Here is a 15,521-nt window from a genome sequence, read left to right on the forward strand (position 1 = left end):
TGTTCACAGAACCATGCAACCATCAGCTCAACTGATTTTAGAAGTTTTCATCAGGTTAATAAGAAACCCTGTACTCTTTAGCTATCACTCTCTCCAACTTGCTTATCCTTCCCCACCCCTAAGCAATCACTGATCTACTTTCTATCTCTATATATTTGCTTATTCTGGACATTTCACTTAAATGGAATCAAAGAGTATGTGGCCCTTTGTGACTGTCTTCTCTCACTTAACATAATGTATTCAAGGTTCATCCATGTTATAGCATATGTCAGGACTTAATTTCTTTTTATTGCCAAACTATTCTATTATATATTCTAATAATATTCTATTATATGTATATACCACATTTAATTTATCAATTCATCTGTTGATAGACATTTGGGGTGTTTTCACTTTTTGGTTATGATAAGTAATGCAGTTATGAACTTCCATTACGAGTTTTTGTATGGACATAACATTTTCATTTCCTTTAGGTGATACCTAGGAATAGAGTGCTAGGTCAATCATTTAGTCATTTTAAAAAAATCTACCTGTTTCAATATTATCAGTGGACTCTCTGCTATGAAAGAGGAGGAGATTAGCTTTCTTCTACCTTCTCCCAATGTTTTCCCCTACTCCCATTTTTTATTACTCAAATACTTTTGCCTTGTCAGCACTTGTAACATTTACATTCTGTTATGCTAACATAAATCATCTGTTTTATCTGTCTGTTTAGTGTTAGTTCATATTTAAAGGGATTGTATGCTTATAACCAGGCCTTGGACCATGGGTTCTCTATGTTTCTGATTTCTTTCCTCTCATTTATTTCTTGGTTGTTTGCATTTTTTTCACTGAGAAGTTCCTTCAAGAAGGGCTTGCAAAAGCTGTATTTATTTTACTTGTTCATGTTAAGAATGTCTGCCTAGTGACTTTATACTTGAGTGATATCTTGGCTGGAGAGTGTATTCTTGGGTCACACTTTCTTTCCCTCAGAATGTTGTAGACATTACTCCATTGTCTTCTGCCACTGAATGTGACTGTGATGAAGTGTGAGGCTGGCTAGCCTTTTGTTTTTCTCCCTTGCAGGTAACTGTGTGTGTGTGTATGTGTGTGTGTGTGTGTGTGTGTGTGTGTGTGTTTGCGTGCTTGCGCGTGCACACATCTCAATGGTGATCATCCTGCATCATTTCCCCCTAATATGTACCCTAGAAGAGTCCTTTCTTCATTGCTGGAAAATTCTTCTGTATCATATCCTCTGAACATTTTTTCTATTTCATTAGTTAAGTTTCCCACCTTAGGAACATTGGATTTCTTGTTTCTTTATCCTCCTTTTCTGTTCTTTCCTTTTACTATCAAATGCAAGAGAAAGGAAAGGTAAAAGCAATGAACTGTGATTAATCCAACCCTTTCCTCTGTGCTGTTACTTTGATTTTCAAACATTTTCTTTCTTCCCCCTTCCCCCTTTCTTTTTGCTGTATCTGCTGTACTTTCAGAATGAATTATCTTGGGATATCTGGGGGCTCAGTTGGTTAAGCGTCACACTCTTGGTTTCATCTCAGATCTTGATCTCAGGGTCATGATTTCAGGCTCATAATCTGTGTCGAGAGGTCAAGCCCTGCCTTGGGCTTCATGCTCAGTGCAGAGTCTGTTCAAGACTCTTTTCCTCCCTCCCTGCTCCTCCCCACCCCATGCACCTTGTTCTCTCTCTTGCAAATAAGTAAGTAAATATATAAATATCTTTTAAAAAGAGAATGAATTATGTTGATTAGGTTTTAATTTGTTCTTTGCTCTCCAGCTTCCTTTTTCCCTAATTTTGTTGTTTTATCATTTTTTCTGTTTGAGCTCTTATGCTTTATCAAATCTATATTCTTATTAAGTCCTATATATTATAAAGCACTCAGAAAAAAGCTACTTATTTTCATAGGATTATATTGTTCTCCAGAATAGTTCTTTGCCTTTATTATGAGTTATTTCTACTTCTCTTTACCCCATGGCATATTTATATATCTGCCAGACCATTTCTTCTCATTTTACTCATGTTTAACCTGGAAAGTTCTGCCTGTATCTTTTATTTGCTCTGATACAGTATGTGAATCCTCCTTGACAGGCTTCTCACCTCAACTTGAGACAGTTTATCTCTTCCTTACCCCAACTGTACTTTTAGAATAGAATATTCCTTTCGATATTCTTCTTTTTTGGAACCAAGGGAAGGACAAAAGGCAGCTTGGGGGTCTTGGGTTTGGGTCTGCTGAAGTTCCCTGAAATGTCCAGGCTCACACAGTCCAGCTCTGGATGATTCATCTAACTCATACCCATGCTCCCCCGAGATGACATACCTCAGGTGTCGTGTCTGCCTCTGTTGGGATCCTCCAGTGGTACCTGGGGCTACAAATCTTGAGAACTTTTATTTTCGTAGATTCATTCCAGGACTGTCTATTCACTCATTTTGTCTGCACATCTCTACATCAGATGGAATTTTGCTGAGCTAAATCTTTCTTCTGTTTTCTTAGCCATGACTTTTTGAACTTCATAACTTGAGGGTTTACTTATTTGGTTGCTGCTAGTGAAGTTTTTGGCTTTTCATTTGGATTTTTTCCCCTAACTCTCCCTCAGCCAACGGGAAACGAGTTAATCACATCTTATATGATTGTTGAAAAGCAATATAGAAATATATAAAACAAGTCCCCAGTAACCTCACTGCTTCTGCCCCAGACTATTATTCTTAGTAGGCATTACTAGTTTTGGTGTATGGACTACCAGTGTGTCTTAATGTACAAATACAGATTGTATTCTTAAATTTTTATTTTTAATTTTTTAAAAAAGATTTATTTATTTACTTGAGAGAGAGAATGAGAGAGAAAGAGTGAGGGCACAGAGAGAGGCAGAGGGAGAAGCAGACTCCCTGCTGAGTAGGGAGCCCAATATGGGATTTGATCCCAGGACCCTGAGATCACGACCTGAGCTGAAGGCAGACACCCAACTGACTGGGCCACCCAGGCACCTGGATTCTTTAATTTTTAAACTCCTCTTTAAAAAGGATCATACTACATACATATTTAGTGGTAAAAAATGAAAGAGAATTTTAAAGACTCAATAATATAGATAATCCTCTAGAAAATTGGCAAAATATCTGAACAGACATTTTGCTAAAGGCAATATACAGATGTCAAATAAGCACATAAAAAGATGCTCAACATCTTTAGTTATTAGGGAAATACAAATTAAAATCATAATAAGATTTTACCGTATACCCGTTAGACTGGCTAAAATTTAAAAACAGACCATACCAATTGTTGGTGAGGATGCGTAGAGCAACTGGAATTCTTTGTTTTTTTTTTTTTTTTTTTAAAGATTTTATTTATTTATTTGACAGAGATCACAAGTAGGCGGAGAGGCAAGCAGAAAGAGAGAGGGGGAAACAGGCTCCCTGCTGAGCAGAGAGCCCACCAGGAGTTCTTATATGCTGCTGGTGGGAATGTGCAACAGCACAGCCCTTTTGAAAACCAGGTTAGCAGTAGTTTAGTTAAATCTGCATTACTTTGCCTCTTCAACAAATGGTGTTGGTAAAATTGGACAGCCACATGCAGAAAAATGAAATTGGATCATTTCCTTACACCACACACAAAAATAGACTTGAAGTGGATGAAGGACCTCAATGTGAGGAAGGAATCCATCAAAATCCCTGAGGAAAACACAGGCAGCAATATCTTCGACCTCATCCGCAGCAACTTCTTCCTAGGAACGCCACCAAAGGCAAGGGAAGCAAGGGCAAAAATGAACTATTGGGACTTCATCAAGATCAAAAGCTTTTGCACAGCAAAGGAAACAGTTAAAAAACCCAAAAGACAACTGACAGAATGGGAGAAGATATTTGCAAATGACATAGCAGATAAAGGGCTAGTATCCAAAATCTATAGTTTATCAAACTCAACACCCAAAGAACAAATAATCCAATCAAGAAATGGGCAGAGGACATAAACAGACATTTCTGCAAAGAAGACATCCAGCTGGCCTACAGACACATGAAAAAGTGCTCCACTTCACTCGGCATCAGGGAAATACAAATCAAAACCACAATGAGATACCACCTCACGCCAATCAGAATGGCTAAAATTAACAAGTCAGGAAATGACAGATGCTGGCGAGGATGCAAAGAAAGGGGAACCCTCCTACACTGTTGGTGGGAATGCAAGCTAGTGCAACCACTCTGTAAAACAGCATGGAGATTTCTCAAAAAGTTGAAAATAGAGCTACCCTATGACCCAGCAATCACACTACTGGGTATTTACCCTAAAGATAACAAACGTAGTGATCCGAAGGGGCACGTGCACCCGAATGTTTATAGCAGCAATGTCCACAATAGCCAAACTATGGAAAGAACCTAGATGTCCATCAACAGATGAATGGATAGAGAAGATGCGGTATGTGTATATACAATGGAATACTATGCAGCCATCAAAAGAAATGAAATCTTGCCATTTGCAATGACCTGGATGGAACTGGAGGGTATTATGCTTAGTGAAATAAGTCAATCGGAGAAAGACAACTATCACATGATCTCCCTGATATGAGGAGTGGAGATGCAATGTGGGAGGTTTGGGGGGTAGGAAAAAAATAAATGAAACAAGATGGGATCGGGAGGGAGACAAACCATAAGAGACTCTTAATCTCACAAAGCAAACTGAGGATTGCCTGGGGGAGGGAGGTAGGGCGAGGGTGGTGGGGTTATTGACATGGGGGAGGGTATGTGCTATGGTGAGTGCTGTGAAGTGTGTAAACCTGGCGATTCACAGACCTGTACCCCTGGGGCTAATAATACATTATATGTTTATAAAATTTTTTTTTTAATTTAGAAAAATATATGTGTTACTTTGCGATTCAGCCGTTCCATTCCTCGGTATTTACTCAAGAGAAGCGAAAGTGTATGTCCATGTGAAGACTAGTATGTGAATGTTCCTGGCAGCTTTGTTTGCAATAGCCAAAATCTGGAAACAACTTAAATGTCTATTAACAGGTGAAGGGATAAATTGTGGTTGGTTTATACAGTGGAATACTACTCAGCAATGGAAAGGAAGGAATAAACTGTTGGTTCAAACAATAACATGGGTGAACCTCAAAATAATCATGCTGAGTGAAAGAAGCCAAACAAAAGAGAGGACATACTATATGATTTTATTTATATAAAATTCCAGAAAACTCAACCCACATTTTAGTGACAGAATGCAGATCAGCACTTTCTGTCTGGGGACAGAGGCAGGGAGAGGGGAAAGGATATGAAGGAGCAAGAGGAAACCTTTGAGAGTGATAGATGAATTCACTCAATTGCTGTGATGGTTTCACAAGTGTATGTATATGTTAAAACTCACCAAATTGCACACTTAAGTGCTTGCAGTTTACTTATGTCAGTTATAACTCAAGATGTAAAAGGAACAAGTATAGAAAAATCTAACATCCACATCTTTCCATGTCCACACGAAGGTTCTCTCTCATTCTTTTTGCTATCTTTATGGTATTTCATTGTGTGTATGTACTGCTAGTTTATCCACACAGCTTTGGGTGGGTGACTCATTTGTTCTAGGTGACAAGACCCCCTTTTTCCTTTGGATAAGGCTAAAAAACAGCTTTTATTTCCTGAATCCAATTAACACATCTGACATCATCGGTCAGAATGTAATTTCTGAAATCCGCTGCTTCTGGCTATCTATGACCTCTTGTCTCATTGGGCCCAGAAGACTTATTTATCCTAAACATGGAAGCAGATTAAGTGGCCATAAATGACCTTTGCCATAAAATTATGGAGACTCAGAGGTAATCAAATTTAGCCCTCTTCCTTTTACAGAAAAGAAAGCCAGATAAGTGATTTACCTGTGATCATACAGATAGATAGAGCCCAGAACTCACATCTCTTAGTCTATTTTTTACTGCACAGATGTCAATAATTGCCTTTTTGCCCTAGGGTTATTTGTGTCAGCTCTGGATTAGTACATATTCATCTTTAGGAGAAAAAATACAAGCACAAAACACACTCCATGAGCTATTGTTAAACTGCCTCTCTGGAGGAAGGGTTCTGCATTGGGTTCTTTTTTCATTGGAAAAAGGGGGGGAAAAAGAACAATTCTAAAGTAAAAATGAAATCAACTTCCCTGCTGTACCTTGGACTATAAAGCTAAAATATTTCTCAAGAAATGACCACCGTTTTACCTCTTGCAGGCCCTAGGATTTCAACCCAGGCTGTCTGTTTTCATAAAGCTATTGCAAACATCATGTGATAACTTGGAAAGTTTATTCTTTGCTGCCTAAGACATTATAGATTCTGGTTATTTTGTTCTTTTTTTCCTGGGTAATTTGTTCTTTGTTCGTGTATTAGTTCATGCATTTTTAATTTTTATTTTTTTAAAGATTTTATTTATTTATTTGACAGAGAAATCGCAAGTAGGCAGAGAGGCAAGCAGGGGCGGGGGGGGGGCAAGCAGGCTCCCTGCTGAGCAGAGAGCCCGATGCGGGGCTCGATCCCAGGACCCTGAGATCATGACCCGAGCTGAAGGCAGTGGCTTAACCCACTGAGCCACCCAGGTGCCCCATAGTTCACTCATTTTTTAAACAAATGTCTATAAATGCCTGCTATTTGCCAGGCACTGTTTTAGGCCAAGGGATACACTGGTAAATACAAGAAAGTCCCTTGCTTGAGAAGCTTAGATTTTGGGATGGGGAGACACAGACAATATTCAAATGAATATATCAAATCAGATGTTGACAAGTGCTATGGAGAAAATGAAGTGGGCTAAAGGAATAGGGAGTGGCAGGAAAACATATTGTGTACCCATGCTGTTTTACTTAGGGAAAAGTCTTAATAATATGGTGATATCTGAGCAAAGACATGCAACAAATGAGGGAACAAACCCACCTGGGGGAAAAGCATTGTGGGCAGAGAAAGCAGAAAATATAAAGAGCCTAAGGTGAGTTTGTATTTGGCATGTTTGTGTAATCTGGAACCGAGTGAGCAAGGTGGTGAGTGGCAGGAGATGAGGACAGCAAGAACGAGAAGCAGATGGGAAGTATCTGGGGGGATGAAAAAGGCTGAGAAGCAGATCATGTAGGACTTTTTTGGCACTCGTAAGGACTCTGTCTTTCACTCTGAGTGACAAGATATATATGTTTTTTTCTATTTTTAAATTGAGGTAAAAATCACATAATGTACCATTTGTCATTTTTGCAATTTTAAGGCACACCACTCAGTGGCTTTTAGTACTTTCAGAATGTGGTGCAACCATCACCATGGTTTAACTTCAGAACATTTTCATCACTATAGAAAGAAACCCTGCTCCCCATTTCCTCCAGTCCCCAGTCTGCTTTCTCTCTGCAGGTTTGCCTACTCTAGGTATTTCATATAAATGGAGTCATATAAAATATGTCTTGCTTTTTTCACCTCATGTAATGTTTTCAAGTTTCATCCATGTTGTAGTGTGGATCATAACTTTATTTCTTTTTATTGACAGGAATATCTCATTATATGGATATACCACATTTTGTTTATCCATTCCTCCATTGGTAGACATTTAGACTGTTTCTGCCTGTTGGCTATTTTGAATAATGCTGGTCTAAACATTCATGTACAAGTTTTTGTGTGGACACATGTTTTCAGTTCTCTTGGGTATATATCTAGAAGCGGAATTGCTGGGTCATATGGTAATTCTATTCTGGAATTATATTTTATTTTAAAAATTTATTTACTTTAAAGATTTTATTTATTATTATTATTTTTTGTCAGAGAGAGAACACAAGCAGGGGGGAGTTGCAGGCAGAGGGAGAAGCAGGCTCCTTGAAGAGCCCCCGGATTTATATTTTAAAAGCCCCTGGATTTCTATTTTGACTATCCTATTGAGGATAGATTGTGTAGGGACAGGGTAAAAGTAGGGAGTTCAGTCAGGAGGCTGTTGTGACCATATCATGACCAGTAGCTACATGATTGTGGTTTGGACCAAAGTAATGGCAGTGGAAGGGCTAAGAACTGGTCAGATTCTAGACATAGTTGAAGACAGAGCCAACAGTATTTGCTAATAGATTGGGTTTGCACTGTGAGATAATGAGGGGAGTTAAGGGAAACTGTTAAGATTTTTGAACAAGAAAAATGAAAGGAGGAAGTTGTAATTCAATGAAATTGATGGAATAACAGGTTTGGGGAGGATTAGGGCCTTAGTCTTACATTTGCTGTGTCTGAAACATCCAAGTAGGAATGTTAAGTAGGCTGCTAGAAATCCAAGCCTGGTGTTTGAATGAGAGATAAATTTAGGAGTTATTGGTTTATAGAAGATATTTAAAGCCATGAAACTAGATGAGATCATTTAGAGATAATTCTAGAGAGTGACAAGAAGCAGCCTAAGGAATAGGCCTGAACACAATCCGAAAATCGGAGGTTTAGGAGCTGAAGGACCAGCAAATGAACCTGAGAAGGGGACTGCAGCAAGGTCAGAGGACCAGGAGAGTGTTGTGTCCTGGCAGCCAAGTGAATTTAGTTGAGATTCTTGAGGAAGAATGATTTTTTCCTTTTTCTTACTGCTCTCACAAATTCCTTGAGGCCCAGGAATGGTATCCTTCTGTTTAGCAATGAGGACTGCTATTTTGAATGCCCAGGGTCATCTGTAAAGCTGAGAAAGAATTCTGGTCTTCTGAATATGGTCTTTGAAACATACTTCTTATTTATGTGTCTACTTTAAGCCCCACTGAGGGGATTCAGTCAACAAATACAGGAGTGCCCACTGTAAGGTGGTTTTTCTTGTAGGCATTGGGAACACAGCAGTGAACAAGATATGTGGTTACTGATCTCAGAGAACTTAATCTAATGGAGGAGAAAAACAGTAAATAAGTCATTTGTTTCAATTATTGGGTAAATTAATTTGTTTAAAAAACATAGATAATTACATATGTGATGACTGCTACTAAGAAATCAGGGCCCTTTTGGAGCATATAGGAAGGTTACTAATCCAGACTTGCAGTGGGGACATAGAGACATCTAGAGGAATTAACATAGAAGGAGAGACCTAAAGAAGGAGTTGATTTAGCCAGGATAGGAAAATGGTCATTGTGAAAAGAACACCCCAGGCAGAGAAAAGAGTAAAAGGGAGAACTTTGGCATATTCAAGGAACCAAAAGAGCTTAAGCATTCTGGAAATGTAAAGTACAAGGAGGGTGGAGATGGGTCTGGAGAAATGAGCAGGGGGCAAAACCCTAAGGGTTGTCTTGCCATGGTGAGGAGTTTGAACTCAATCCCAACAGCAAGGAGGAACTGCTGAACAGTTTCCTAAGTATACTCAGATATTTATCTTAGAAAGATCACTCAGGCTACCAGTGTGAATGGGCTGGAAGGAAGCCCGACTCCCAGCAGGATAGTCCATTTCCTCTACATATCGGTTCTTGGTTTTTATTCTAGTGTGCTGTTTGAAGTGCCCAAGCCAAAAAGCATAAGGAGTGTGCTGGAGGCCGAGAGTGAAAGTCTGGATAGCTACACAGCTGACTCGGATAGCCTGACAAGGTGAAACCCCTATGAGTCCCTGTACCTTCACTTATCCCAAGTCTCCATTTTGTTGTCTGGTTCAGGATGCAGGGATCCTGTAATGTAGCTTCACTGTGGCTGACTTCTGTCCTCAGCAGGTCAAATGAAGTATTTTCTCTGACCTCACCACAAGTCTTGTCAGTAGTACATCCGCTGTTGGCTCTGAGCACAGCCTTCTAGGGCACACTAATTTCCACAGGCTGCTGCATCTTGGAGTCTTCTTGGACCAGTAGCAACTGCCCCTGATGTCCCTTAGGAATAGGGGAGTGAGTGTGTTCATGCAAAGTTGCTTATCGATTGTCTGCATTCCTTCAAGACAAATCAGATGTGGAGTATTACCTTCTGGATTTGGTTACTACAGTGACCCCAAGCCAGTGGATCTCCTTCCATAGAGCTTCCATAGACAGGGAAAGTAAGGAAGTGATTTTGTTATAACTTCTATATCTACCTCCAGGAGAGACTCTCTGGATAAATCTGGCCTCTTTCCAGAGTGGAAGAAGATGTCTGCCCCTGCATCTCAAGTGGAAAAGGTAAGCTTTAGTTACTGGTCAGTTGGGATCAGTTTCTTTCTCTCATTCTCTCTCTCTCTCTCTCTTCTCACTTTCTTTCTCCCTTCTCAGGAGCAGTTTACATCAAGAATTCAACGAAACAAATTTCAGTTCAGATTCACTTGGGAGCACTTAAGGTTTTGGTTAAAACATGAGAAAATATGTTTCGTATTACTTCCTAGGATTAAATTAAATTCTTAAGGTTAAATTAATCTTTCCTTTAACTTTGTATAGTTTAACAAAAATCTGAGCCTTGTTCTTCTTAAGGCTCTTTTCCCTTTCTCCATTCTTCCACCTACCCTACAATCCTTTTCCATTTCCTTGCCCTTATTCCTTCCTAGGAAACTCAGCCTGGGGGTCAAAACATGGCATCTATTGATGAGGGTGAAATGATATTTAAGAAGAACACCAGAAAAATCCTCAGGCCTTCAGGTAGGTTTCCCTTTATGGCCTTTGAGATTGAAGTCCTATGTACCCTGGATGTGTTCTTGGTATGGAAAAGAGTAGGTCTCTTATGATTTGGGTTTTTGGTCTTCCATTCAGAATATACTAAATCTGTGATTGATCTTCGCCCGGAAGATGTGGGACATAAAAATGGCTCCTTGGGAGACAGAAGCAAATCTGTCCCAGGCCTCAGTGTAGATATGGTAAGTACCCTTGTATTGGTCACTATATGAAATTGTATAAATCTAGAGTTGACCTTAGTACTCGATACTCTTAATCAACCTGTTTAATTCTTTATGAAAAGGCAACATGAATCTTGATTCCTCCAAATGCCTAAAGTAAATCTAGTTGCTGAATTCCTTAAAGAAAAAGATTGTCCTCACTGTCTCTTTATCTTCTAATATGTTGCTTGATATATAGTTGGGAGCTCAAATACTTATTTTGATAAAAACGTAAAGGGATGTTTGGATTAGGGCAGTCGAATGCGAAAGAGATATTCTTATCTTGTTCTTTTGAGATTGGAGAAAGATGGTGGGAATATAGTTTTGAAGCCTGAAATGGGAGACCTAAAATAAGGATAATGTGCATGCATGTGCACATGACACCTCAGAGATGAGCAATAATTATGGCTCCCACTCAAGGAAGTTTATTAGTCTTTGAACTTTTTCTGACTTTATTAACTCTGAATCTATATTTACTGTTCCAGGAAGAGGAAGAGGAAGAGGAAGAAGAAGACATTGACCATCTGGTGAAGCTGCATCGCCAGAAGCTAGCCAGAAGCAGCATGCGAAGTGGTTCCTCCATGGTAAGTTCTGTTAGTTCTGTGGCTACAGACATGTTGGGGTACCAGGAATGAAAGAAGTATCTCTCTAGAACAGAGTCAGGACCTGGGGAAATCATCCTAGTCTCTCTTTCCAGGTGAGTGAGATGCATTTGTCTGTTCATATCCTCAGTTTAGACGGTAGTTGCGTAGGGCACAGCTAGGTGACTTTCCTCGGCCTCTGCCCTGGAAATAGTCAGGTAATTAGGCAATTTGGACTAGAGATGTTCTTGATCACAGCTTTGTGAACAGTAAACCATGACTTCCCTAAAAAGATAAGAGGACTGAAGTGAGCAAGGTAATATTTCTTCATCAGAGTCTACTCCAAATCTCACATTTATGAGCATTGTCATGAGAGGGGCCCTGGCAGGGTTAATTGGCATCATGGTATGATTGAAGAGCAGCAATATCAATCAGAATCATGAAGTTAAAGGCACATTTAAGAATTAGGGCATAGTTCTGTCAGAACTATGAAGTTTGGTGTTTAGGGGACAGACAGAGAGTCAGAAACTAAGGTGATTGGGGTTTGTTCCTACTCCCACACAGGAATAGAATGGCAGGCTTACAGAGCTGATTCCTACCTGAGAGGAAGAAGTCTTTTCACCTCTGGTGGGATTTCCTCCCCCCCCCAAATCTGACATAATCACTTTTTTCTGTAGGTCTTAATAGGGCTAAGGCAGGTAAAAGAAACCCACAGACACACAGAGAAACACACACACACACAATGGAATATTACTCAGCCATCAAAAAATGAAATTTTGCCATTTGCGACAACATGGATGGAGCTAGAGTGTATTATGCTGAGTGAAATCAGGTAGCTCACGGAAAGACAAATATGATAGATCTCACTCAGATGTGGAATTTAAGAAACAAAACAGGTGAACATATGGCAAGAAGGAAAAGGAAAAAAAGGAGAGAGGGAAACAAGCCATAAGGACTCTAAAGGATAGAGAACAAACTGAGGGTCAGTGGAGGGAGGTGGGTGGTGGATGGGCTAGATGGTTGATGGGTATTACAGAGGGCACTTGTTGTGATGAGCACTGGGTATTATATGTATGTGATGAATCACTGAATTCTACTCCAGAAACCAATATTGCATTGTATGTTCACTAAAATTTAAATAAAAAAGCAACCCACAGATAATTAAGGTACTTTGTTTTAATTAGTAACTGGCCCCTGCTAGTCAACATGTTAGCATATATAACATGACCAGAAGCATAGTTTCATCTTACCCTTACTCCTTGTCTACCTTCTGGGACAGGTGAAAACTAAAAATAAAATTTGTAAAAAGAGGGGAAGAAGAGAAGCTAAGAGCTCAGGTGAGCCATGAACTGATTATTAAGCTTAGCAGTTGCAAATGTGCTATGTACTGTCTTATCCTCTGGGGCTTCTGAAGATTTTGTTTTGTTCAGTGACTATGGCTTTGTTGTAAGGGAAGATGTGAGCAATGTGGGAAGGGCGATTATTTGCCAGACGTCTGTGGGCACTTTATCTGCAGAGTACAATTGGCAGCATGACGAGCATCTATAGTGAAGCTGGCGACTTCGGCAACATCTTTGTGACGGGCAAGATTGCCTTTTCCCTGAAGTATGAGCAGCAAACACAGACTCTGGTCATCCATGTGAAGGAGTGCCACCAGCTGGCCTATGCGGATGAAGCTAAGAAGCGCTCTAACCCGTGAGTGCTTCTGGAACCTGACTGATTCTCTGAGACAAGAGCTTGGACCCTGGCATCTGTGTGGGCACTCTTGAACTGAGGTTATCACTTCCTGGGCAGATGAGGAGGTGTATTTGAGAGTGGCATGTGGAGATGTGGGAAAGGGACAAGGACTGGGAACATGCTAGAAGGACATGTCTAAGAGGGCTTGCTGTGGCATTTTCATTTCATGATGGCACCTGTATATGGAGAGCAGAGAAGAACGGGCTTGAGAAAAAACAACAAATGACTCCATACTCTCCTTGATTTCTAGATATGTGAAGACTTATCTTCTGCCTGACAAGTCCCGCCAAGGAAAAAGAAAAACCAGCATCAAGAGGGACACCATCAATCCACTGTATGATGAGACCCTTAGAGTATGTATCTAGATCCCGAGAGTAGAACATGTTCTGTCTCGTGTGCTGAGCCATAGTGATTCCTCTGCTGCAGGGCAAGCCTGGGTGATACGGTTTTCTGTGGCCACGTGTGTGTCTGAAGATAGGCCATGGGCATCTGTTCACATACTAACCCCTCAGAGAAGAGAACAAAAGTGTTCTGACTTTTTTGCATTGTTGTGAATTTGGAGAGTCATGTGACCACAAATCTCATTTTATTTTATTTTTTTAAAGATTTTATTTATTTGAGAAAGAAAGAGAGAGAGCGCTCATGAGTGGGGGCAGGGGGCAGAGAGAGATGCAGGCTCTCTGCTGAGCAGGGAGGCCCGGATGCAGGGGTTCGATCCCAGGACCCTGGGATCATGACCTGAGCTGAAGGCAGATGTTTAAATGACTGAGCCACCCAGCTGCCGCCACAAATCTCCTTTTAAAAAATCATTTGGGATCAGAAGTTTCTGTGGCAGTCTGTTTTGAAGATTCCGTTGTTCTTGCACCCAGTCAAGGAAAAATTAAGTTTCCAGGTCCTACCATAGGATGTGGAAGATTTTTGTGAAATGGGGGGTAAGTGAAGGCTTTGACTGAGGAAACTCAAAGCACTTAGGGACCACAGTAATTTGGCATTCAGGATTATGGAATTTGGATGTGGTTGCTCAGATTTTGGAATAATCTTTTCCGAGGAATTACCATGAACTAATCATCTTGGGCTTCTTTCTTTCGCAGTATGAGATCCCAGAATCTCTTCTGGCCCAGAGGACTTTGCAGTTCTCAGTTTGGCATCATGGTCGTTTTGGCAGAAACACTTTCCTTGGAGAGGCAGAGGTCCAGATGGATTCCTGGAAGCTTGATAAGAAACTGGATCATTGCCTCCCTTTACACGGAAAGGTAGTCTTCTTTAACAACTCCTTACACAGGTTGAATCCAAGGTAGCACAGTCTGCAGGGACTCTGCTGCTACCTGTTGGTAGTGTCTTCAAATGAGTTTGACCGTAACTTCAGAGGCACTTGCATGTCGAAGGTTTTATCTCCTTGTAGGCCAGGCAAAGGATGAAGCCATGGTTTTCCATTGAAAAGTCTTCCATATGTGTGTCAAGCTTTGCCTCATAACATTCCAGAGGCTGGGCATATCCTAGCATCCTAACTTGCACCTCTTCTCCAAGCTAACCTTCTTGGTATCTCCTAATCACTTCTTTTCCAATCTCCTCTTTTCACTAAAGAAGTGGAAAGTAAAACAAACAATTCAGGGAGTCCTAATTGTGCTCTTTGTCACTCAAGCCAGGAAAAATTTTACTTTGGTGATGGCACCTCAGGCAGGATTGTAGCAGTGTCCAAAATTGTGCCTGGGATTTGAGTGCAGGCCAGTATTTGCCAACTAGGTAAGTCACCCCTGTTATAAAATAACTTAGGTAAATCACTTAACTTCTGTGACTCTCAGTTTATTCATCTACCAAATGGAGATCATAATAATATTCCTCTTTTGCAGGCTTGTCTACAAAGGGCCAAGCAATGCCTGGTACCTAATGGGCATTCAGTAGGTTATTGTCATTCCGGTTAAGATGAAATTGCTAAAACAGAGTTAGGATTTCTTGATGATCTGGACTGTTTGATGGCAGGGTTCCTTGGTAAACTTTTTTTTTCACTAACGTTTTCCTTTTTAATTGTTATTTTCAATTAGTCAACACATAGCGCATCATTAGTTTTTGATGCATACACTAGCATTTTCAATGCTAAAAATAGGACATGGTGCATAGACTATTTTTGAAAAGAAATATAGGAAACTAGTAGCAGTGGCTGCCTCTGGGAAGAGAGTCTGAGGTGAGAGAGCAATTTAGTTTTCTCTGTATGCCCTTTTAGAACATTTGAATTTTTTACCATGTCTATATATATTGCTTATTTTAAAAATTAAGAATAAGAGGATTTGTGTGCATGTGGTTGGAAATTGCAATGACATAGAAGTATATAAAAAGAAAAGTACATTCCATTCCCTAGAAAAAAGCACTATTATCAACTACTTGGATATCTTTATAGAGATTTTATATTGAGCAGCATGAATATGCACATAGGGATTTATATTTTTTCCTTTTTATACAACTA

The 15,521-nt window shown here is 40.0% G+C and overlaps 1 protein-coding gene across 8 annotated transcripts in view; it reads left to right on the forward strand.

The window, feature by feature from the left end:
- The window catches only part of SYTL4 (synaptotagmin like 4), a 60,437-nt gene that overhangs the window by 36,564 nt on the left and 8,352 nt on the right, over positions 1-15,521 (forward strand). For 6 of the 8 annotated variants that reach the window (XM_032881777.1, XM_032881781.1, XM_032881776.1 and 3 more), the window contains 8 exons: positions 9,407-9,508; positions 9,984-10,059; positions 10,419-10,509; positions 10,621-10,724; positions 11,228-11,326; positions 12,840-13,018; positions 13,311-13,413; positions 14,152-14,313. In XM_032881777.1, coding sequence (XP_032737668.1) covers positions 9,407-9,508; positions 9,984-10,059; positions 10,419-10,509; positions 10,621-10,724; positions 11,228-11,326; positions 12,840-13,018; positions 13,311-13,413; positions 14,152-14,313 — 916 coding nt within the window. The remainder of the gene's footprint in view (positions 1-9,406; positions 9,509-9,983; positions 10,060-10,418; positions 10,510-10,620; positions 10,725-11,227; positions 11,327-12,839; positions 13,019-13,310; positions 13,414-14,151; positions 14,314-15,521) is intronic. The other 2 variants (XM_032881783.1, XM_032881782.1) reach the window with 1 other exon arrangement.

This window comes from Lontra canadensis, unplaced genomic scaffold (assembly GCF_010015895.1).
Source record: "Lontra canadensis isolate GAN:19392208 unplaced genomic scaffold, GSC_riverotter_1.0 scaffold77, whole genome shotgun sequence".
Classification (NCBI taxonomy): domain Eukaryota; kingdom Metazoa; phylum Chordata; class Mammalia; order Carnivora; family Mustelidae; genus Lontra; species Lontra canadensis.